At 36.9% G+C, this 23,309-nt stretch overlaps 1 protein-coding gene across 12 annotated transcripts in view; it reads right to left on the bottom strand.

Moving 5' to 3' along the window:
• The window catches only part of MED23 (mediator complex subunit 23), a 56,485-nt gene that overhangs the window by 15,125 nt on the left and 18,051 nt on the right, over nucleotides 1–23,309 (bottom strand). For 7 of the 12 annotated variants that reach the window (XM_023750265.1, XM_014451920.2, XM_014451921.2 and 4 more), the window contains 18 exons: nucleotides 22,832–23,032; nucleotides 21,765–21,908; nucleotides 18,453–18,598; nucleotides 17,193–17,438; nucleotides 15,645–15,787; nucleotides 14,253–14,427; nucleotides 11,821–11,984; nucleotides 10,902–11,026; nucleotides 9,813–10,015; nucleotides 9,544–9,724; nucleotides 8,427–8,597; nucleotides 7,814–8,030; nucleotides 6,185–6,421; nucleotides 4,494–4,659; nucleotides 3,849–3,921; nucleotides 2,409–2,623; nucleotides 1,673–1,793; nucleotides 599–730 (listed from right to left, as the gene is read on the bottom strand). In XM_023750265.1, coding sequence (XP_023606033.1) covers nucleotides 599–730; nucleotides 1,673–1,793; nucleotides 2,409–2,623; nucleotides 3,849–3,921; nucleotides 4,494–4,659; nucleotides 6,185–6,421; nucleotides 7,814–8,030; nucleotides 8,427–8,597; nucleotides 9,544–9,724; nucleotides 9,813–10,015; nucleotides 10,902–11,026; nucleotides 11,821–11,984; nucleotides 14,253–14,427; nucleotides 15,645–15,787; nucleotides 17,193–17,438; nucleotides 18,453–18,598; nucleotides 21,765–21,908; nucleotides 22,832–23,032 — 3,060 coding nt within the window. Of the gene's footprint in view, nucleotides 1–598; nucleotides 731–1,672; nucleotides 1,794–2,408; nucleotides 2,644–3,848; nucleotides 3,922–4,493; nucleotides 4,660–6,184; nucleotides 6,422–7,813; nucleotides 8,031–8,426; nucleotides 8,598–9,543; nucleotides 9,725–9,812; nucleotides 10,016–10,901; nucleotides 11,027–11,820; nucleotides 11,985–14,252; nucleotides 14,428–15,644; nucleotides 15,788–17,192; nucleotides 17,439–18,452; nucleotides 18,599–21,764; nucleotides 21,909–22,831; nucleotides 23,033–23,309 lie in introns of those variants that run through there. The other 5 variants (XR_002828140.1, XR_002828139.1, XM_023750267.1 and 2 more) reach the window with 4 other exon arrangements.

Genomic DNA, 23,309 nt, shown 5'->3' with positions numbered 1-23,309 from the left:
ATCTCCTTTTAACTTCACCAGCGTTTATATGTCCTTTGAAGTCACACAGAACAGATCTAATACTGAATCCAAATGGCAACCCTCCAAATAGTAAGGACATAAACAACTAACTAAGACTTTAAAGTTCAAATCAAGCTTTCCCAGTTCCTTCAAATACCCTTCAAGAAATCACTCTCTGGACTCTCCTGGCTTTAGTCTTCTAGTTATGCTGCAAGTTGTCTAATGTTCCCATAGCGTATCCTAATCACTGTCCAGAAAAGGTAGGACCTCCTTCACGTAACACAACACCTGTCTGGTCTTTTCAGTAGCGATACTGTACTGTTTCTTCCTAATGAAATTACTGTTAATTAACTCCCCTAGGTCTTTTTCAGATGTCTCGTTGCAAATATCAAGGGGAAAATGTAAGAAATTATAACATGCATTTACTTTTACTTTAATATTATATCCAGAATATGCTCATGTAGCCTAAAAGAGACTGATATCAACCACACCCAAACAAATAAGACTGATATCAACCACACCCAAACAAATAAGTATATCACCATATGTTCAAGGTTTCTAAACTAAACACCATTAAAAGTAATTAAAGTTAACTTACTTGCTCTTTTACACTGTCACCAGTAAACATATACTTCACATGGTATAGGAAGTCACAGATGGGATCCATGTAATTTAAGTGGGCGCTGCATTGGTCTACATTCAGCAACATGTCATAAAATGCCACACCAATCTAGTTAAAAAATAACATAAAATTATTTATGTCAAAAATGGTTCAATAATTCAGCATGATATGCTGGACTCCATTCCACGACTAGCACAGAGGGATAACAGGTTTATAGAACTGTCACTGACCACACAAACTTTGTGTGCATGGAAATATGACTTGGCCTGCATTATAGTGGACTCGATAGTGCTATAAAATGCCCCAAAAGGGTATAAATGAAATTTCTCTGTACAGTTTAATTTTTCTTAAAATTAAGAGACAGACGATTCCCTTTCAGGAAACCATACCTCAATTTCTGGGATAATCGCAACCTCAGGATACTTTAGATCAGGGGTCCTCAAACTTTTTAAACAGGGGGCCAATTCACTGTCCCTCAGACCGTTAGAGGGCCGGACTATAGTTTAAAAAAAAACTATGAACAAATTCCTATGCACACTGCACATACCTTATTTTGAAGTAAAAAAACAAAATGGGAACAAATACAATATTTGTATTTGCATGTGGCCCGTGGGCCGTAGTTTGAGGACTCTTGCTTTAGATTGTACCTTTAGTTCTATTTGGGGGCTTATACTTTAAGGTTCTATTCCTGGCTCATTTTCTTTTCTCTGTACTCATTATAGGTGATTTCCATCCATTCCCATAATTTTAATTAATTCTTCTTTACTGTAGTGCAGGTTCTCAAAGGCATTTCTCCATCCTTAACTTTCTTCTCAACCTTGAAGATGGGTATTTCTCCCTGCACATCCAATTCAACACATCCCACACCAAACTCATCATAGTTATTCTAAGTCATGGGTACGCTAAGTCCTCCAAAACCACTCTCTGATCCTACTAAGCTGACTTCACTCTAATGGATTATGATACGAAGTTTGGAAAACATTGGGAAAAAACCCCAAATAGATATTTTAGAACTTAATTTTATCACAAAAAACCCAGATTATATTTTACCTCTATCATACACCGAGTTCTCTCTTGCTGAAATCTTTGTAAAAATGGTCCCACAAGATGGTATACATAAAGCAACTGGAATTCAGTCTTCACTATAGGAAGAAGTACTTCAGTGAGAAACCTAAAATTTGAAGATAATAATTTGTGATTTGAAATCAGTGAATTGTTTGAATTTTGTTAATACAGTCTACCCCAGAATTTGCAAAAGTCGTAATAATTTTTTTTTAATTTCTTCAAATTTAATTATTTTTAATTATTCTCATATCTCTCACTGGCTCTTATTTTTATTTGATTACTGGAATAAATTTAGATTAAAGTCATTCTTAAAAATAAAATTACTGAATGACAGAGGTGCATAACCAGTCTATAATAAATGCCATTCTCAAGAAAGTTGAATCTAGATAACACCAATTTTATAGTTAAGATAAATAATCAGAAAATAGGCTGATATCAGGTATTCAGTTCAAAAGGCAACTTTTGGAATACATTCTAGGAAAAGCTTCCTTAAAATGTAATGGTAAACTAGATACCAAATTATTACTTGCACATACAAATTACATGTTTTTCAAACAATTCTGAAATAAAAGAGGTTTTCTGATTATCTAGAAATTCTACTTCACTCTTACTTTCCAAGTTGTTCTACTGACTGAGATATATACCTTACATGTACATGAGGTTAAAGAACAAAACAAAAAATTACAAAAGTAAAATTTCTTTTAAAAATCATAATACCTACTTGGGAATGAGAGAAAGTTGCCCGATGCTAGAATGGTGCCACACTGCATGTGCTAGAGCTAACGTGTAGCTACAGCTCATCTCGGAGTACGACTGGTGACAAGCAGTGAAGTCAAAGAGGCGGAATGGGTAGCCAACCCACTCGGTTTCAGATGTCAAGCTGGGACTACTGATGACACTCACAATTTGATCATGAAGGACAATCCAATATGGCTCCTTTAAAACCAGAGGAAAGCCTGATGAAAAATATCACGTATCTAGTATTCCACCCCATATTCATTTTCACACTCTCACTCCTAAAATAATAGCATTTTCTCATTCTTTAAAGTTTTCTACTTATCCAGCTTGTGTCTTTGTGTAATGGAGATTTTACCATCAAAAGTGGGTGGCTTCATAATAAGTCAGTATTATGCTTGTGAGTTAGAGGGTTCCACACATTTGCCTGTTCACTTAGTACCTGATACTGACTACACAGTAAATCTACTTTAACAATATTTACCACACAGACACTACTGATACACATGTGTAACTCAGAAACAAATACATATATTTCGGAGGTGGGTAAGGAAAAAGTGACTTATAGAGGTGCATAATCAAAGCAGTCTGGAGAGCACAGGGTTAGACAGTATTACTAACACTAGAGGAAAATTCATGCACTGGAGGGGGGTCCCTCAGTCCGGCCTCCCCCCTTTCATAGTCCGGAAGCCCTCAGGGGCAGGAGGCGACCTGGGGATCAGGGGAAACCGACGCCCCCATCACACCTCTGCTGCTGCCACTCCAGCAGTGCAAGCCTCGTCCGGCACTGGTTACTTGAGTCTCGGGCAGCCCTGGGTGGCTGGGCAGCTGCCATCCAAGGCCTGCCTGTGCCTTGGACATTGGCTGGGCAGCTGCCATCTGAGGCTTGCCTGCACCTTGGGCTGGCCCTGGGCAGCTGGGTGGCTGAGGGTGGGTCCAGCCGCACCGTGCTCCTGCCACCCTTCCTCCCCACCCCCGGCAGGGCTGAGGGGACTGGGCACTGCCATCTTGTGGCTATGGGTGCCTCCATCTTTGGGATGGCGTGACGGTCAATTTGCATATTCCCTCCTTATTAGATAGGATTCAAAGATAGCACAACAGACAACCATGTGGTGCTGACTAGACACACGTGGAGGTCACATGAGAAGAGGCTCTCATAGATATATAACAAACTAACTGTTCAAAATATTTACATTTTAATGTAAAAACTAAGGTTGGATGGGTAAATGGGACCAATGAATGTAGGGACCCAAATGCAGAAAGCAAACAGTCACTGTAGATTTTTGAAGCGATAATAATATGAAAACTTTAAAAACATGAAACACTTCATTAACTGCACAATGTCCTTATATAAAGGCATCTTATTCTTTCAACTCACAGGAACAACTGCATTCCATTACTACGTAAAAATCACAACTTAACTCACTGGTAGAGCAGTGATGATCAATCCAATTGCATTCATCCATGCTGTAATGTTCTCTCGTGGCACTAAAGGCTGACTACGAGTAGGAACAAATAATACAAATGTGGAATTATAAAAACATTTTATGTGGTTGATAATGAATCTTCTTTTGAGAACATATGTAATTCAGGGGCTGACAACTGACCTATTCCAATAAAACTACAATAGATTTTTATGGAGTAAAAATTTACTATGCAGAAACAAAAGCAAAATAAGCATTTTGTTTTGGGTTGTTTCCTTTAACAAATGGGCTGAAAGACTATTTCCATTTACTTATACTTCTTCTCTAATCATTATCCCGTTCTTTATGTTGGTCTTTAAGAAAGGACTCTTCAAAGACGGTCTGTATTGAGAAGTTAACATTATTCCTAAATTAAATGCCAAACAACTAATAAAGAACGTAAGTAGGAATAAACCCAGGTCTCCTGACACTGTCTAGGGCTAACTCTACTACACATATATCATAAGGACAAGATCTGGAACCAAAAGACAGTTACTATCTAGTGTGTATCAGCCTTGGGACAATAGGTTTGTCTGACAGCTCCAAATAAAATATCAATTTCTTTACAAATAAACAATAAATCTTATTGCATATAACAGTATACATACCTTTTCAACACAACATTTAGAAGAGCATTTCCAACTTCTTTGCCTGAAACAGCTAAGGCCATGAGCTCCACACAAGTAACATGCAGTGCATGGGCAGCTGGATTGGGAAACTCATTGAATCTCCAGTCACAGTTTGGAAATGGACCAGGAGACTTGCCAGCCATTGGTGCAAATGATTAAAGCAATAACTACTGGATCATTCTGAGATTAATGGCTCACATTTGTATAGTGCTTTACAGTTTTCAAAATGTTTCATATGTAAACATGTCATTTGATTATCAATTTATCTGATTGATAATCACCTTTAAGAAGTGATTTATCTGAGAGATTAGAAGGCAAATAATACAAACCAAATACAAATAAACTTGACATGACAAATATATTGATTGCAACCATGTGATCAACTATAAGATATAAAATGGTTGGTCTTATATAGGTGGGCTCTTATAACTGTGATGTGATAGCTATAGATGCAACCAAAGTACTGCTACAACTATCAACCTATTCCTTCTAATAGTCATAGGACAATTAATAAGTTACCCGCCCTAGCCGGTTTGGCTCAATGGATAGAGTGTTGGCCTGTGGATTGAAGGTCCCGAGTTCAATTCCGGTCATGGGCACACATGCCCAGGTTGCGGGCTCGGATCCCAGTAGGGGGTGTGCAGGAGGCGGCCAGGAAATGATTCTCTCTCATCATTGATGTTTCTATCTTTCTCTCCCACTCCCTTCCTCTCTGAAATAATAATAATAAAAAGTTACTTTATAATAAGTAATTCTTTTACTTCACAAAATAAGTTTCTTTGTGTAGGAAAATAAATCATGACCATTTATATAAAACTGCTCTAAATAGTGACATGGTATATAGACATACTAAGTATAATGTGCTGATAACTTAAAACATGAAATCAAAATGAAGAAATAAAAATACCAGTATAGTGGCTTTTTTTTACTAAAAAAGAGAGAAAATAGATTTTATTATTTTCTATTAACATTTTTTAAAAATTCAATTATTTAAAGCAACAAACTTCTATGTTCCCCAATAGCAAACAAATGCATGTACTACAATAGTACAATTACTAGTATTTAGAAATAGGATTGTTTTCTTTGAAACAAATCTTATAAGGCCTGTTTTTAAATATAAATTTTAATGGAGTGAATTTCTGCCTCTCTGTCACGATGCTGTTAACTTAAGATTTCAAAACTTTCCAGAAGTAAAAATAGAAACAATCTTTAAGAAATGTGAAGTCTTAGAATATATAAAAACTAGAGGCTCGATGCATGAAATTCATGTACTCGGGGGAGGGGGGTCCCCTCAGCCTGGCCTGCACCCTCTCATAGTCTGGGAGCCCTCAGGGGATGTCTGACTGCCAGCTTAGGCCTGCTCCCTGCGGAGAATGGGCCTACACTGGCAGTCAGACATCCTTAGCGCTGCCTTAGTGAGCCTGGCTTCTGGTTGAGAGGCCCTCCCGCTGTGGGAGTGCCCTGACCACCAAGGGGCAGCTCCTGCATTAAGCATCTGCCCCCTGGTGGTCAGTGTGTGTCAGAGACCCACTGTTCCACTGTTCGGTCTATTTGCATATTAGCCTTTTATTATATAGGATATTACCTTGAAAACAATACAGCTCATGTTCTCACAAATCATAAATGCACTTATTTCTAGAGAATCTGGAAAATCACAATAAAAAGGATATTATCCACTAGTCGGCCAATCAATTTGCAATAGTAGGAGTCATCTGGGACCCAAGGATTGTCTTCTCGGGCATTCATAGCACACTTCAGGTAAGTGTCACTCAGACACCAGCCCTGCGGTCGATTATCCTTGAGAGAGCCAATGATCGCGTGGACAAGTTTTCGTTTGAGAAATGCACGCTCTCTCAGGTGCATTTCATAATAGTGTAGAGTATTATACAAATAAGTCACAGGACGATCTGCCAAGAAGAAAACAGATCACCACAATGCGATCTGGTTACCAACAACTGTGAAAAACAAATCCTCTGTTTTCAGATTACCAAAAAATAGCTCAGAAGATTATGAAATTATTTCACATGCTGGGTAATTAATGAATATTTTAATTTTAGGACAAGGCAGCAAGCTTCCAATAATATACATATCTGTATTTAAAGATATTCATTATAGTCTGAGGTAGTGATTTCACTTCTAGAAATGTATCCTGCAAAAATGAAACATATGTGCCAAGGCATTCCTTATTAGAGGACAGGGATGGGACATTTTACGGCGTACCCTACTGTACCATGTGCACATATCACCTAATCCAAATGGAAAGTGTTTTTAAGGAAAACTTTAACTTCATACCTATTCTGTAGTGCTAAAAGACAATTTTAGCTTCTGCACTGGAGGAAAACATCTTAGATCAAGGTCTAGAAAGAACTGCCCCAGAAAAAGACACATTGTCCCCATAGTGGCTGCCCTGGGACTCCCCTGTTTCTGTCACTGACTCTGCTATTCTCCAGGACCATGTTTAATACTTTAGAATTGTCTTAATTTCTTTCTTTTGATATTCTCCCCACAATCAGCCACCCAAGTGCTATTCCTTCTTCCTTGACTATCTGTTCCTTCTTCATCATTTCCAATGCCATCATACTTGTTTACATACTCATACACCTGAGCTTTCTGACATAAAGCATTGAAATGGCTTCCTTCTTCCAAGACATGCTACCAACTACAACTGGATTTATCTAAAATAAATGTTTTCCACTTATGCTTTCCATGTCATTATCTTACTCAATAACTTCTAGTTGATCCTTGATTACCTGCGTTATAAAATCAAAACTTCTCAGTCAGGCATTTAAGATGATCTGTCAGGTACAATACATGAATTTTCAATTTAGCTCAATAAGGCTATTGTTTTCAAAATGTCTTGTTTTTAATACCTTCATGATTTTTCCAGAAGATTCTGCCTAGCCCCTGCGCCCCCTTTCTGTTTATACAAATCACATACACCACAATTGAAATTCTATCCATTCAAGAAGCTGCCAAAATCCAATTCGTTCCCAGTAACGTCGGTCTGTTGTGAACACATACTTTTCTCCCTCTATACTCTTTGGCAATTAATCACACTCTGTAAAATAAGGCATCTCTTACATATTACTTTTTTTTCTATTTAATACATTTGCTATGATTACCTATTCATATTTTTATGTCGTCTATTTTAGACTTCCTGGTATCAACGAATGGCACTTACCCTCAAAACACTTTAATAAAATCTTTAACAAAATCTTTAGAACAACTGTTGCCCATATAGTCATGCCTAGCCCACTTTTGTTTACTATTAGATGGAATTAAAATTTAAAAAAGCTCACCATGAAATTTATATAACCCTCCTAGGTGATCTAGGAGAGTCTCCAGTGATTTGGAGACTGGAAGCAACTCTAAAAATCTGTGGATTACTATATCAAATACTGGAAGGAATCGGAGACACACATTTCCAAAATAGATGGGCAGATAGGGTGACTGGATCTGCACAGGAGGATCGACCTGCTCCGCCAGGCCCTCAAAATACAGCTTCTCTGGATATTTCTGTGGAAATGAGAAAATGGTAAATGTTTAGGGCATCTTTTTTCTCTTAAAAAGGAGTTAAATAAACTTGCCATTTAAAGAAGAACATGAAACCATGGTTGCTCCTACAATGCAATGAAAACAAGTCATTTACTTGGTAAAAATCTTTTATCCCAAAAATACACCCAAAGTGATTATGTATAAAAGGATTTGTAATAACTCTTTTCATTTTGTACTATATGAACCCGTGTCTACAAAAACTGCAATTTTAATTTATTCATAACTTTAGAGATACTCTAGAACCTTGAAGAAATTTAGAGACCAGAGAGAAATAGTAGAACCACAGAGACAACAGCCAAATCAACAGCCACGTAAGGCTTAGAAAGGATTAACTGAAGCACTAATTTGAATTAGTACCTTGTGATAATTCATGTGCTTGGTGTGCCAGTCGTTCTGTAGCCAGTGCTCTGGGGAATTTTCCTTCACAAAGTCACTTACTCGGTTTCGAAAATCATTTGGTTTGAGTAACAGCAACTGAATTATGAAATAACAAACCTGGGCTTCATTTCCTTCATGACTACGCATGGCCTTTGGAGAACAAGAGAAAATTCTATGAAAATGTCTAACCTATGCAAGAGCATGGCTCTGCCACTTGATACTCTAAATCTAAATAAATAAAATCTTACCATATCTCTATTTTATCCTTTTCTTTTATTGATTTATAGATTTGCATTATTTCCCCTAGTAGATTGCAACCATCTTTTTCAAAAGTAGCATCTTTTTAAAAAAATTTGTTTATTTGAGAGAGAGAGAGAGAGAGAGAGAGAGAGAAGCATTGATGTGTTTTCCACTTATTTATGCATTCATTGGTTGATTCTTTTATGTGCCCTGACCACAGATCAAACCTGCAATCTAGGTATATCGGAAAGACGTGGTAGACTGTAACCATCTTTATATCTATGCTCCACAGGTAACAGATTAATGCTAACCTATAAGCCACCCCCAATATCACCACTATAGTATTTTTACAAATGTAGCATTGCCCATCCTGATTCAGTGTCTTTTTCTTAAGTTTTTACCTGAAATAGAATCAAGTCAATAGAAAAAAACATTTGGGGAATATTGGGTGACTATGAGAAAATTCAGTTCTGACTGTGGCTACCAAACTGTACTAATGGTTATTAGCACCTACAAAGGAATGCAGTGACCTAAAAATTCCTGACCCTAGTGGGAAACTTTGAGAATCAGCTCAGGTCTAACTGCTCATATTTTTAGAGCATCAAAAGCCCAGGGTCATGTCTGTCTTATTTACTCTAGAAAGACAAGAGTATCTGTGCATAGAACATAGTATATATTCAATACATACTTATTGAATGAATGAGTAAAGAAATTGGGAAATCTCTAGTTCCTTAGGGAAGTGATAGCAATGCTTAATTATAGTATAAATTTATTAAATCCTTAGATCTATCAATCACATACATTGACCCAAAAGAGAATAGACAGCTTAGAAACATTAAGTTAAGCATATTCTTACCAGGCAGAGAATTAATCTGTCCAATGTAACAATGTTGTATTTCCATACCATGTCATTAAGAATTTCAATGCATTTGTTGAGTTGCTGACCCCCAGCTGATGTAGAGAACTCATATACCAGGAAATCTGCAAATGTTCTCACATGGGCTACCAAGGCCCTGGCTCCAATTCTTTCTAATACTCTGGAAAGCAGAGAGTAAAAAATAAATTATATTGCTCTATGGTATAATGGGTTGCCAAATGGAATGCAGATCTAGGTTTGGGGCTTACCTGTAACCAATCTGATTAATATGATCTGTTTCCAAGAGCATTTTCCAGAGAAGACAAAGGAAGAGAGGAGAGCCTTGATTAGAAAAGTGGGCAATGATGTTATTTTCATTGCTCATTGACTTCCACTTCCTATACTCCTCCTCCACGTTTTTTTTCAGATTAAAACGGCTTTCCTGAGGTACATTATTTTGTTTGAAGAATGCCTAAAAGATAGACCAGAAGTTTACTTCAATGGTTGTAGTAAAAAGAGCACTGGCTATAGAGTTAAGAAACCAGTTCTAGACTTGACTCTGACAGTAACACACTGTTGGTGCTTTAAGCAACTCAGTAACCAAGGCCTGAATTTCTATATTGGGAAAATATGCATACTTGACTAGATTATCACTGAGACTCCTTTCTTAGATTTCCTAAAGCAAGCCTGAATTCAAAGTCTCTTAATAATCTGTTAATACTTCTATTCACCTTGGAAAAAAAGAAACAGAAATTTATGTGCCCTTTGGTTACATATTTCCCTATCGCTATAAGGAAAATCCATTACATTAGCTCAGTGGTTCTCTGAGTATGGCAGTATCAGCAGCAATCTGTATCTAAACAATCCTCCAGGAGATTCTGAAAAGTTTGAGAGCTACTGGTCTACCCCTATTAGAAGTTATATGTTCATCGTGCATAAATTTTTCTCTGAAAAGCAGATGAGGTTTTCTTTCTCTGTATTATAAAAGCCAAGTTTATAGTTTTTCTCTCTGTGCAATTTTTTTTTAAATGCACTCAAGTGTAGCATATGTGTATTCTGTGAAGCTCCATTAAATTATATTTCTCTGCAATTTAATACTATGAGAGAAAAAATTTTTCAGTTAATGTATTAATTCTCACAAGTATTAACTAATAAGATAAAACATAATAATTAAAATTTAAGAAACATACAGTCCTAGAATAGGACAAGGAACAACCACCCAAGATTTTGGAATAGCAAAGATTTTTAAAAAATAGTAAGAAAATCTAACTTTTCTTTGGCTGTCACCAAAAGTAACTCTCTAGAATAACATTATAAAGGGGAAGAATGATTTCATATATAATTCAAGACCAAATTACCTGTAGTGGGCCTGGAAAACAGCTAAGAGTATGTGAAGCCCAATTATGAGGAGTAAAACTCATAATGGTCTGAAGGATGTCTTTACACCAAGTTCCCTGAATTGAGTCAGAGCCTGTAAAAAAATCTAAACAAAAACAAATAGATATAATCTGATTTAAATGATTATATCCACAATTCATAATGAGATCATAGAGAAAGTCACAAACAACTATGTACACTGAGAGAATTTCACTGCAATGCATTTACTGCTAAACTAGTAATATTCAGCTTAGGACCGAAATTTGAATGATATGAACACAAATGAAAAGAAGACCAAAGACAATGGGAATCTTTTTAAGTTACAGAGCATCAATGATACAAATGTTGTACAAGTCTACCATGATTGCTCACTTAATTCACTCTGACAATGAGGTATTAGCACTCTTTGAGCCAAGAGAACAGAATTAAGAAGCAGATATTGTGCCTGGCTGGGGTTGCTCACTGGTGAGCATCAACCAATGAACCAGGAGGTTTCAATTCCTGGTCAGGGCACATGCCCAGGTTGCAGGCTCAATCCCCAATAGAGGGCGTGCAGGAGGCAGCCGATCAATGATTCTCTCTCATCATTGATGTTTCTATCTGTCTCTCCCTCTCTGAAATCAATAAAAATATATTTTTTTAAAAAGAGGGTAAAGTGGTCATGAGAAAAGCTCAAGAACCACTACTGAAAAGTGGCTGAAAACTGATGCTCATCCTGGTTAAAGTGACAGTACACAGAAGAATCTATATCAATGACTGAAATGGTGAAGCTATCAAAACAACTGCTTTTTCTTGAACAAATAAAAAGTATCTTTTTAGCATGTCATCCCCTTAATAATCAGTAGAGACATGGCACACTCCAATTTCACTGTTTTGTTAGTGGTGGTGGATTCACTGTACCTGTCACGTGAGTTGCTCTAGCTAAGGTCAATATCAAGGCTCGGTTCAGTTCTTCAGATTCCGCAGACAGCACTGTTTTGGGATCGTTAAGGAAGCGTGTGAACTGTGGCTGTAACTCGGAGCTACCTAAGGCTGTTATAAGCCTAAGTGCAGTGCTCTCAACACTGAAAGATGGGAGACAAACAACAAAAAAAAACATGAAAAAGTTAACTTGCATGTAACTTTCAGAATTATGGAATTAAATTAATTCTAGGTTAATTAAAACAGGAAAACATGCAAACTATGAATTTCCTTTCTTTAATATTTTTTCCTTCTTTTTTTTTTAAATCCTCACCCGAGGGTCTTTTTCCATTTTTTTTTTTTTTTTTTTTTTTTTTTAGGGAGAGTGGAAGAGTGAGGGAAAGACAGAGAGAAACATTGATGTGAGAGAAACACATCAATTGGTTGCTTCCTGCACGAGCGCCAACCAGGGCCCGGTCCGGGAAGGAGCCTGCAACCAAGGTACGTGCCCTTCACTGGAATCGAACCCGGGACCCTTTGGTCTGCAGGCCAACGCTCTATCCACTGAGTCAAACTGGCTAGGGCCCTTCTTTAATTTAAATAAATAAATAAATAAATAAATAAATAAATAAATAAATCTCTTTTGTGTGAGATGAGCTTTGCTTAATTTTTTTTAAAACCTGAAGTGGCAAATTTTATAGTGAAAACCACCTGACATGCTTACACATTTGAAAATGGTAACCTATAGCCTATAGGACTAAAACATTTCACTTAGATAAACAGCATTTCAAAAATTACATTATTTTTACTTGCAATATATTTTCATTTAGAGCAAAATCAAAATGACATGATTGACACTTTAACCATAATTCAAAGTATGTTTAAATCTAGTATCCTAAAGGGCTAAGTTAGAACATAATGCCAAAGGCCTTTGAAGTACTTATGCTCAATCCAAAGATCCCAAGGCAAGGACTCAACTATCTTAATAAATTTCTGTTTAAAAAGCTGGACTCTGGGAGAACATATTTGCCAGTGATACATCTGATATGGGGTTAATATATAAAATTTATAAAGAGCTTATAAAACTCAACACAAAAACACACAAACAATCCAATTAAAAAATGGGCTAAGAACCTGAATAGACACTTCTCTAAAGAGAACATGTATGTCCTAGCTGGTCTAGCTCAGTGGATAAGAGCATTGGCCTGGGGACTGAAGGGTTCCGGGTTTGATTCCAGTCAAGGGTGCATACCTTGGTTGCAGGCTCAACCCGGTCCTGGTCAGGTCATGTGTGGGAGGCCAATGGATGTATCTCTCTCACATTAATGTTTCTCTCTCTCTTCTCTCCCACTCCTTTCCATTCTCTCTAAAAATCAATGGAAAAATATCCTTGGGTGAGGATTAACAAAAACAAAACAAAGAGGACATACAGATGGCCAACAGACATATGAAAGGATGCTCAACATCACTAATCATCAGAGAAATGCAAAGTAAAACAACAATAACATATCACTTCACATCTGTCAGAATGATTCTCATCAATAAATCAACAAACAAGTATTGACAAGGACATGGAGAAAAGGGAACCCTTGTGCACTGTTGGTGGGAAAGCAAATTGGTACAGCCACTGTAGAAAGGAGTATTGAGTTACCTCAAAAAATTAAAAATGGAATTGCCTTATGATCCAGTGACTCCACTTATGGGAATATATCTGAAGAAACCCAAAACACTAATTTGAAAGAATATATGCACACCTATGTTCATTGCAGCATTATTTACAATAGCCAAGATTTGGAAGCAGCCCAAGTGTCCAATGGTAGATGAGTGGCTAAAAAAGGCTGTGGTACATTTACACAATGGAATACTACTCAGCTGTAAAAAAGAAGGAAATCTAACCATTTGTGACAGCATGGATGGACCTGGAGAGCATTATGCTAAGTGAAATAAGCCAGTCAAAGAAAGACAAGTGCCATATGATTTCACTCATATGTGGAATCTAATGAACAAAATAAATTAACAAACAAAACAGAAATAGACTCATAGGTAGAGAACAGACTGACAGCTGTCAGAGGGGAAGGTAGTTGCAGGGCTGGGTAAAAACGATGAAGGGATTAAGCAGATACAAACAAAAAAGAAACAAACAAAAAACCTCATTGACACAGATGACAGTATGGTGATTACCAGAGGGAAAGGGGGGATAAGTAAAAGAGGGTAAAAGGGGGATAAATGGTGATGGAAGGAGACTTGACTTGGGGCGGTAACCACACAAAACAATATACAGATAATGTATTATAGAATTGCACGTCTGAAACCTGTATAATTTTGTTAACCAATGTCATTACATAAAAATATTGTAAGGCAAAGATTTAAGTTCCCATCTCCAACAAAGTTTCTTATAAATCTTAAAGAAAAACAATCCCCAGTGAGCTCACCAGAGATGAAGCTGGTTCTGATTTGTTTGTGCAACTGCAGCCAAAGTATGAAGGTGACTCAAGAGCTGAACTCTGTAATGAGGCTGAATGTGGTGCATCCGGTAGCTGAACATCTCAAGAAGTGTATGTAAGATGCCCCAGGCATGAGACTTGAAAACGGTTGGCAAAAGCTGACCTTAAGGAACAAGATCATTTAAGACACCAATTAGTAAAAGCTGTGCATTAAAAGGCATGAAAGTCACACTGAGTAAAATCTATGTAAAGATTTGTGAATACACATGCACAGAGGCATATGTAAGTGCACGTATTTTCCAAATGTTCTCTATAACTTCTACTTTAATTGTGAGGAAAAAATCCAGATCATAGTTATAATACCAAGTTTGCTTTTTTTCCCTGCAATTTGACAACTGATAATCAAGTTCATCTGGAAAAATAAAACACAAGATATGTCTGAAAAGAAAATTATTCTAGCTGTTCTCACTTCTCAGTTAATTTCAAAATTATTTTTATGAAATTAAGGTTCCCAATGTTTTGAAGCAAGAGGACTCACTTTTTAACACATAAATTGCATCACACATGCTCTTATTCCCTCCTCCCTCATAAGAAAGTTTTATTCAGATCTCAATTATCTGGTAAAAAGTGTAACTATGGTTAAAATTAAAATTATATTGTATTGGTGAAAGTTAGAATTACCCTGAATCAGAAAAAACACTTCCATTTAGACAGTATTTATTATTCAGAACAACATAATAGCTAACAGATATTATAAGCTGTCCTCTGCAATGCAGGAAAACGCCTTCCATATTGCCAGTCAGATTCAGTATTCATTGCTGTCCCAGGAGCAAACCAGAAAGAAGCAAACAGGACCATGATTCTTGCATGAAAACAATGACCACGTCCTGCTCACTAGTCCAATAACCTTTTCTTACCATAACTTTACATAAAAATGCAACTCACCACCCTGACCCTATCCCTCTTGTTTATTTTATTTTTCTCTATAAGACTTATCACCTGAGTCTGGCCTATGAGCACTGACCATTGACCTATGAGCCAGGAGGTCACGGTTCAATTCCCTGTCAGGGCACATACCCGGATTGCAGGCTCAAACCCCAGTAGGGGGCTGCAGGAGGCAGGCTATCAATGATTCTCTCTCACCACTGATGTTTCTATCTCTCTCTCTCCTCTCCCTTCCTCTCTGAAATCAGTAAAAAAAAAAAAAATTTTTTAAAAAGATATCATTTGATATACTTCAATTTCATTTATTAGTTTTTTTGTATGTCTCTCTCATTAGCAGTAGTCTCTAATACACTGCTGTATCCCCAGCACCTAGAAGAGTACTTGTTGAATTAATGAATGGATCAATGTTATAAACATCAGAAGGTCCTGGCTTACTGATAAATCCTTTGATGCCCAAAGACTCTATTTCCATATAGACCAATAACCGACTGTAAGTTTCCACTAGGGCTGGAGCCAAGGCCACACTGGACTTTGCATGAGCAAGTTTTATCACTCTGGTAGCAATGCTGTGGATAAGGCTGAGGAGAAACAAAAGGAAAGCAAATAAAAATCCCTATTTTTGACATAAATACAGGAGTTACCTGTAGGGAACTTGGTATAAATCTGAACTTAAATATATGAATTGAATCAGTCCCACTTTAATCATTAAGTTGCCAGGACACTGGTAGTGATGCACTGTCCGACCTAAAACCTATTCTGGTTTCCATGGTGCTTTCAATTGCATCAGGATCCCTCTCCTCATGGAAAAGCAGGCTTTGGGTAAACTCACAAGAACATGCTTGAATGGTTACAGTATGTTTTCTTTTTTAAATATGTAATTAAAACCATTTGAGAAATTTAACTTTTGTTACAGAATTACTTAATAAATCACAGCTAAGACCCAAACATTAGGTTCTAACAGTGCTTCCCTCAACTCTGTCATGCATGCTCTAAACCAGTGGTCGCCAACCGGAGTTCCGAAAGGTTGGCGACCACTGAGTGTAATTCTATCAGTGTTTGCTATCTGAAAAAGAGCATGTCTTTTCTAGAACTGAAGTCCCACTTAGAGGCCCACAGATGAATTCTCATTGACCTACATTGTATTTGAAGTTTGAGCCAATAGTTAAGAGCTGAGCATCGAGCTATGAACCAGGTCATGGTTTGATTCCCTGTTAGGGCACATGCCTGGGTTGAGGGGAGTGCAGGAGGCAGCCGATCAATTATTTTCTCTCATCATTGATGTTTCTGTGTCTCCCTCTCCCTTCCTCTCTGAAATCAATTAAAAAATATATTGTTAAAAAATAACCTCAATGTCCAATGATGTGGAACTGGCTAAATAATCATTTAGAGCCAACCATGGCTGGGTAGCGCAGTTGGTTAGAGCATTGTCCTGATATTCCAAGTTTGTGGGTTAGATCCCAGTCAGGGCAAATACAGGAATCAACCAATGAATGCAACAATAAACTGATCTCTCTCTGTCAAATCAATCAATAAATAACAAAAAAAAATTTTTAAATCATTTATAGTCACACAAAAGACTGTTGTAGCCATTAAAACAGATATTTTTGAAGAACATTAAACTTAAAAAGGTGTTTGATAGATTATATGGAGGAAAAAATGGTTATAAAATTGTATTGTAGTAAGATCCCATTTTGTTAAAAAAATCCGTAAATTCGTATATTTATACATAGAAAAAATGACTCAAAATATACACAAAAACTTTATAATGCTTATTTTTCATGGAGGGATTATGGTAGTTATTTTCTTTGGGTTTATTTGTATATTCTAGAAATCCTATAATAAAAAATTATAATTTTATAATAAAAAATCCTAATTATTTTTTAAAAATGTACTTGACCATAAAATACACACATAATCATTAAATCAAGTCTACATTATACTGATATCTATTACATGACACAGGACCAAGTAAACAGCCCATACCTCATTTTGGCATGAACTGTCAGTGAATCCAGGAGGTTCATTGGTAAGGGAGTAATAGATGCCGAAGCCAAACAGCTCGTTCCAGGAAGAGGTATCCTCATAATTCCATTTCCATAAATAGTTTCTACTAGAGCTCCCATGGGTAATGTAAAACATTCTGAATTTGTAGAGTAGGCATTACACAGCAGGGCAATCTTATAGTCATTCATCTGTAAACTTTTATTTCTAAGACTCTGCTGTAGGAACCTAAAATTTCAAGTTCCATTAAAGAGGGAAAAAAATGCAAATAATTTCCAGGAAGTTAACTTGCACTTTTAGAAAAGTTTAATTTCATGCAATTATTTACTAATACTATACTTATTCCTACAGGTTTTATAGTTTCTGTCCAAAATGTAAAGTAGAAACACATATAAAAGTATAAGTAGCACTTCAGAAAGAATTTAAGTAATTATAAGTTAACAATTAATGAGTATTTTTAAGTATGTATTACACATACAGCACTAAGATTCAGAAAGAAAGAAATAACTCACAAATTCATGAACTAGGGTTCTATTTTTTATCTATCTGCTTAAGCACAATGAAATGTCTTCATTATAGATGTCACTATGTAAAGATGGTTAAGGGGTGTCTCATAAAATGAAAGCGAAATGAAATGTGAAGTCTGACTATCCTATAGTCTCTTATGAAATCTTTTTTAGAAGTTCTTGGTGGGAAGTTCAGCTATTCCCAATACCTCGGACTGAAGCCCAATCTTATCTAAAAAGGACACCTCTGAGTAATCACAGCTTAGGGAATGATGTAAGGGAGCACACCAGACAGATGAGCTCAATCAGCCCTGGCAGCCCAGGGAGTGAAAGACATCTCAGTCAGATCATGATGAAATCCTAAGTATTAAGAAATTTTGAAACATGTTCACATTATTTTTGGAAATTAAGAACTTTAATTAAAGTAAAACATATAAACATATATGTACATATAAGACATATAAAAGTAAAGTATATGTTTTATATATATATATATATATATATATATATATATATATATATATATATAATGTAAATAGGATTAATTTTCTAGTTGTTCTCTGAAGCAGGTATTGGTCACTTTCTCTTGGTATGACATACACATTAAATGTTCGCCCTAACTGCCAATGAATGTGGGGGGATTTCCATTCTTTACACAAATACTAAGAATAATATTAGTCTATAATCCACCACTTATAAAATAAAAACAATTAACTGTTCAGCTACAAATACTTACTCATGGTGAAGGTTCAGGGAATGAGGTATTGGAATCTGTAGTTTGGAGTTGTCATTTTGGGCTTTTCTATTAAGATGAATCCAAATGCAAGTCATTGCAAAGGCATGAGTTGACTGAGGTTTGTTAATATCAGGAACTGGGATACACTAAAAAACATTTTCAGAAAGAGAAAAATTAACTAATTAAAACTATTTTACTAATCTACTTCTGATATAGCTCTTTTAAAAATATGCTATAGCCCTAGCTGGTTTGGCTCAGTGGATAGAGCATCAGCCTGTGGACTGAAGGGTCCCGGGTTTGATGCCGGACAGGGGCACATACCCAGGTTGCAGGCTCAATCCCCAGTAGGGGGCATGCAGGAGGCAGCCAATCAACAATTCATCATTGATGTTTCTATCTCTCCCTCTCCCTTCCTCTCTGAAATCAATAAAAATATATTTAAAAATAAATAAATAAAATAATAAACATATGCTATATTAATTTACTTCCAATTGTTCTTTGATTATTCAGTAATATAAATCATAAGATAAAACAGCAATGAAACATTGAAACTATTATTACAAGATTGTTCTGAGTTACCAAGAAGATAATAAATTCACAGGTGCTTAGCAAAGCTTTTCCTGCTACAGAGCATTCACAATCATTTAAAAATGTCTATTCTTTAAAAATTAAACACTATGAAATCTTACTGAATGTGATAAATATACTGAAAACACAAAATTTCTAAAAGTTACATATATACTTTTTGAGAACATAAAAAACTTAAAAAATTTGTTTTTAAAATGTCCAGCATTAACAAGGTAAAAAGGAAAAAAGAAACATATTTCTTAGGAGTTTACTTTCTATTAAATCTACTTTTTTGGGCATTTAAAATTTTCCATAAAATACCCTGGCAGGGAAGCTCAGTTGGTTAGAGTATCATCCCAATACGCCAAAGTTGTGGGGTCGATCCCCGGTTAGGACACATACAAGAATCAACCACTGAATGCATAAATAAGTGGACCAACAAATCGATGTCTCTTTCTATCTCCCTGTCTCAAAAATCTACACTAATAAAAGAGAAACATGCAAATTAACCATCACTCCACCACTCAGCCACTCTGCTACATCCACCAGCCAATCAGAGCGACTATGCAAATTAACCCAACAAAGATGGCGGTTAATTTGCACATGCAGGCGCAGAGCGAAGACTGAAGACGACTGAAGATGGTGGCGGCCATGGAGCTGGAGCGAGCAGGAGGCTTGGGTTGCTCCCGGCGACAGAGGAAGCCAAGCTTCCCGCCGGCCCTGTACTCCTCTCAAGGAATGGCTGGGGGCCTGGGTCGCCGGGGGCAACCCAGGCTTCCAGCCCATCCTGGGCTCCACTCAAGGAGCTGGAAAAAAAAAAGAGGGGCTGGGAGCAGCCGGAGCAGAAAAGCCAAGCCTCGCTGCTGCGGCCGGACCAAAGGCCTGGTTCCCGAGTGCCGGAGGAAAACCGGTGCCGGCAACCAGGGGAAAGAAGGCCTGTTATGCGAATCTTCGTGTAACGGGCCACTAGTCAATAAATGAAAATTTTGGGGGAAAAATTCCCATGAATATCTAAGGAAATGCAAATCAAAACCACAATGAAATATCACCTCATACATGTTAGAATGGCTACTATAAACAACAACAACAAAAAGAAGTAACAACAAGTGCTGGAGAGAATGTGGAAAAAAGGAAACCCTTGTACACTGTTGGTGAGATTGTAAATTGTTGCAGCCACTAATTTATTCAGAAATAGAACTACTATATGATCCAGCCATTCCCACTTCTGGGTATTTATCTGAAAACACTAATTGAAAAGGCATGTGAACCCCTAGGTTCATTGTAGTGTTATTTACAATAGCCAAGATAGGGGAAAAACCTAAGTGTTCATAAATGTATGAATGAATAAAGACACACACACACACACACACACACACGCACACAATGGAATATTATCCTATATAATAAAAGACTAATATGCAAATCAAATGAACGGCGGAAAGACCAGTTGCTATGATGCACACTGACCACCAGGGGGCAGACGCTCAATGCAGGAACTGCCCCCTGGTGGTCGGTGTGCTCCCACGGCTAGAAGCCCTGAACTGGACGAAGCGGCGGTGGCAGGACACCTGCCAGTCGGACATCCTCCAAGGGCTCCCAGACTGCAAGAGGGCGCAGGCCGGGCTGAGGGACATCCCCCCCCACAAGTGCCTGAATCTCGTGCACTGGGCCTCTAGTTCAGCCATAAAAAAGAATGAAATCTTGCCATTTGTGACAACATGAATGAAACTTGAGAGTATAATACTAAATGAGTCATAAGGAGAAAGACAAATAGCATTTGATTCACTCATGTGGAATCTTAAAAAACAAAACAAAAAATAACCCCAACAAACAACATAAAACAAAAACTCATATATACAGAGAACAGAATGGTGGTTATTACAGAAAGGTGGGTGAGAGGTATGAAGGGAGTCAACTGTATGGTGATGGATGGAAACTAGACTTTTGGGGGTGATTGCTTTGTAGTGTATACAGATGCTGAATTATAAATGTTGTACACTTGAAGCTTATATAATTAAAAAAGAAAAAGAAATGATGAAAGTGCCTATAATAAAATGTTTAAAAAATGGCAATCGTAAGTACATGCCATATTTTACTCAAATACTTTATGTAATAATACATGGAGGGGGACACACTCAATTAGCAAACAAACAGAAGGTATTCACAGACACTAATATCATAGGGCCATTCAATGATGTGTATAGATCAGGGGTGGGCAAACTTTTTGACTCGAGGGCCACAATGGGTTCTTAAACTGGACGGAGGGCCGGAACAAAAGCATGGATGGAGTGTTTGTGTGAACTAATATAAATTCAAAGTAAACATCATTACATAAAAGGGTACGGTCTTTTTTTTTTTTTTAGTTTTATTCATTTCAAACGGGCCGAATCTGGCCCGCGGGCCGTAGTTTGCCCACGGCTGGTATAGATAAAAACAGTATAATGCTTTTTAAAATTGTAAACCTACTTAAAATGTAGGAAAAAAATTTGCTATACTAAATGTTCCATTGTGATTTAAGATAAACTTCAAAAATAATTTAGTTCAATTTCTTCATTAGACATGAGTAGACTGATGATGAGAGAGACCTAATGTCCATCCCATGACTGTGGTTAGTTACAGAACTGGGGTAAAAACTCAGATTTCCAGTTTTCAAATCCAGTGCTCTTTTCACAAAATCACACTAAAATCCTTAAGCATAATTTAGACATAATTCACTCACCACATTGACCATTTAGTAAAACTTACTTCTTTTTCTGGGTACAGAAGGTCAAAGAGTTTCATGACAGGGAGAAAATCAGCTAGTGCGTTTTTCTGAATACTTCCAGAAATGAACTGCAGGAGAACCCACATCAGATGATCTCTGCCTTTGATCAGTCCTCGCCCTGCTAACTGTAAAAGATGGTTAAATACTACACAGCTAGTTAAAGAGTTGGATGCAACATTTGAAGAAAAAAACAAAAAGGAGAAACCCTGCTTTCAGAATGTTAGCATCTAACTTTGGCATTTGCTAATTACTTAATCTCAACTCAAGACACACCGAGGAAAGCCTTTTAAATTATCTTAATATAACATATCTTTCCTTCCTGATCCCCACTAAAACTATACATATCAAAAATTAAATGTTTTAGGACATAATTAAGTTGATCACATGTGCATGAGAATCAAGTTTAATATGGGATAATTACCAAAAATATCTCATCAAAACATGAGGAATGCTTTATCATACAAAAAAAAATTTAATTTAAAATTCTCAAGCTTCTCGGCTTTTTGGCTAAAATCAAATGTAATTTAAAATCCTCAAGGACTGATTATCAAAAAAAACTTCTATACCTTTCCAAATGATGAACTTGTTACTATGGAAATACTTTCCCAGTTTTTCTTCTTGGCAAATTTCTATTTGTCCTTTAGTGCTAACTAGCTTCAAGATCTCTTTGATAAAGCCACTCCTATGTCTTTAATTGGGACTCTTCATTCCCTTCAGGGAAACATTATTTCACTATGAAAACTATTAAATTATAATCAAATTGTTTATATCTCTATCTTTCCACTAGTAAGGAGCTCATTGAGGATCCTATACTGTCTTTTCCTCTTGTACTCCCTGATCTTTGCACTGCAAATATATAGAACGAATTACAAAATCCAGTGTCTATAATGATAAGAAAATGAAGTTAAGAAATCACATAAGCACTGAGCAGAACATAAGGTAGGACTCAGAACTTCTTCCAGGGCTGAAATCACGAGACAATGTCCATGCCAGTCTAAAACATACTCATCAACAGGCGAAGCTCTCTAACAAAAGATTTAGTACTAACCTTCTGATGAAGAGAAAGGACCATATGTGGAAAACTTGCAAACTGGAAAAGCACAAAGAAAATGAGCTGACTCGAGAGATGCTGCCACAGGAGTTGGCTTGTTCCCCCATCATCAAACTTCTCCTCCGTCTCAGATCGCTCCATGGCGTAGACCACCAGATCCACCAACTGGTCCTCCAGCACAGGGCAGCGCTGCTTTTGCTGTAGGGCAGAGATTACATACAGTATTCCAAAAGCCTCCTGGTTAGTTTCCCAAGTTTCCAGTTAATGGCCATTATTTGTAACAAGAGGCTGAGAAGCATGAAATGAAGTTGAACTTAAGACAGTTAAGGTTAGATTTAGTCTATTAAAGCTGCATGATGTTACATAATCATAGAGGATGAGTTTCATAAAAAAATTTTTTCAGGTCTCATACAAGACAGACTTCCCATTACCTTTTGACTTTCACTATAGACATTATTTCAATTTGACAAACGGC

This window comes from Myotis lucifugus, unplaced genomic scaffold (genome assembly GCF_000147115.1).
Source record: "Myotis lucifugus unplaced genomic scaffold, Myoluc2.0 scaffold_11, whole genome shotgun sequence".
Taxonomy (NCBI): domain Eukaryota; kingdom Metazoa; phylum Chordata; class Mammalia; order Chiroptera; family Vespertilionidae; genus Myotis; species Myotis lucifugus.
Note: the sequence above shows the minus strand (reverse complement) of the source record. Positions and strands in the feature narration are given on the sequence as shown.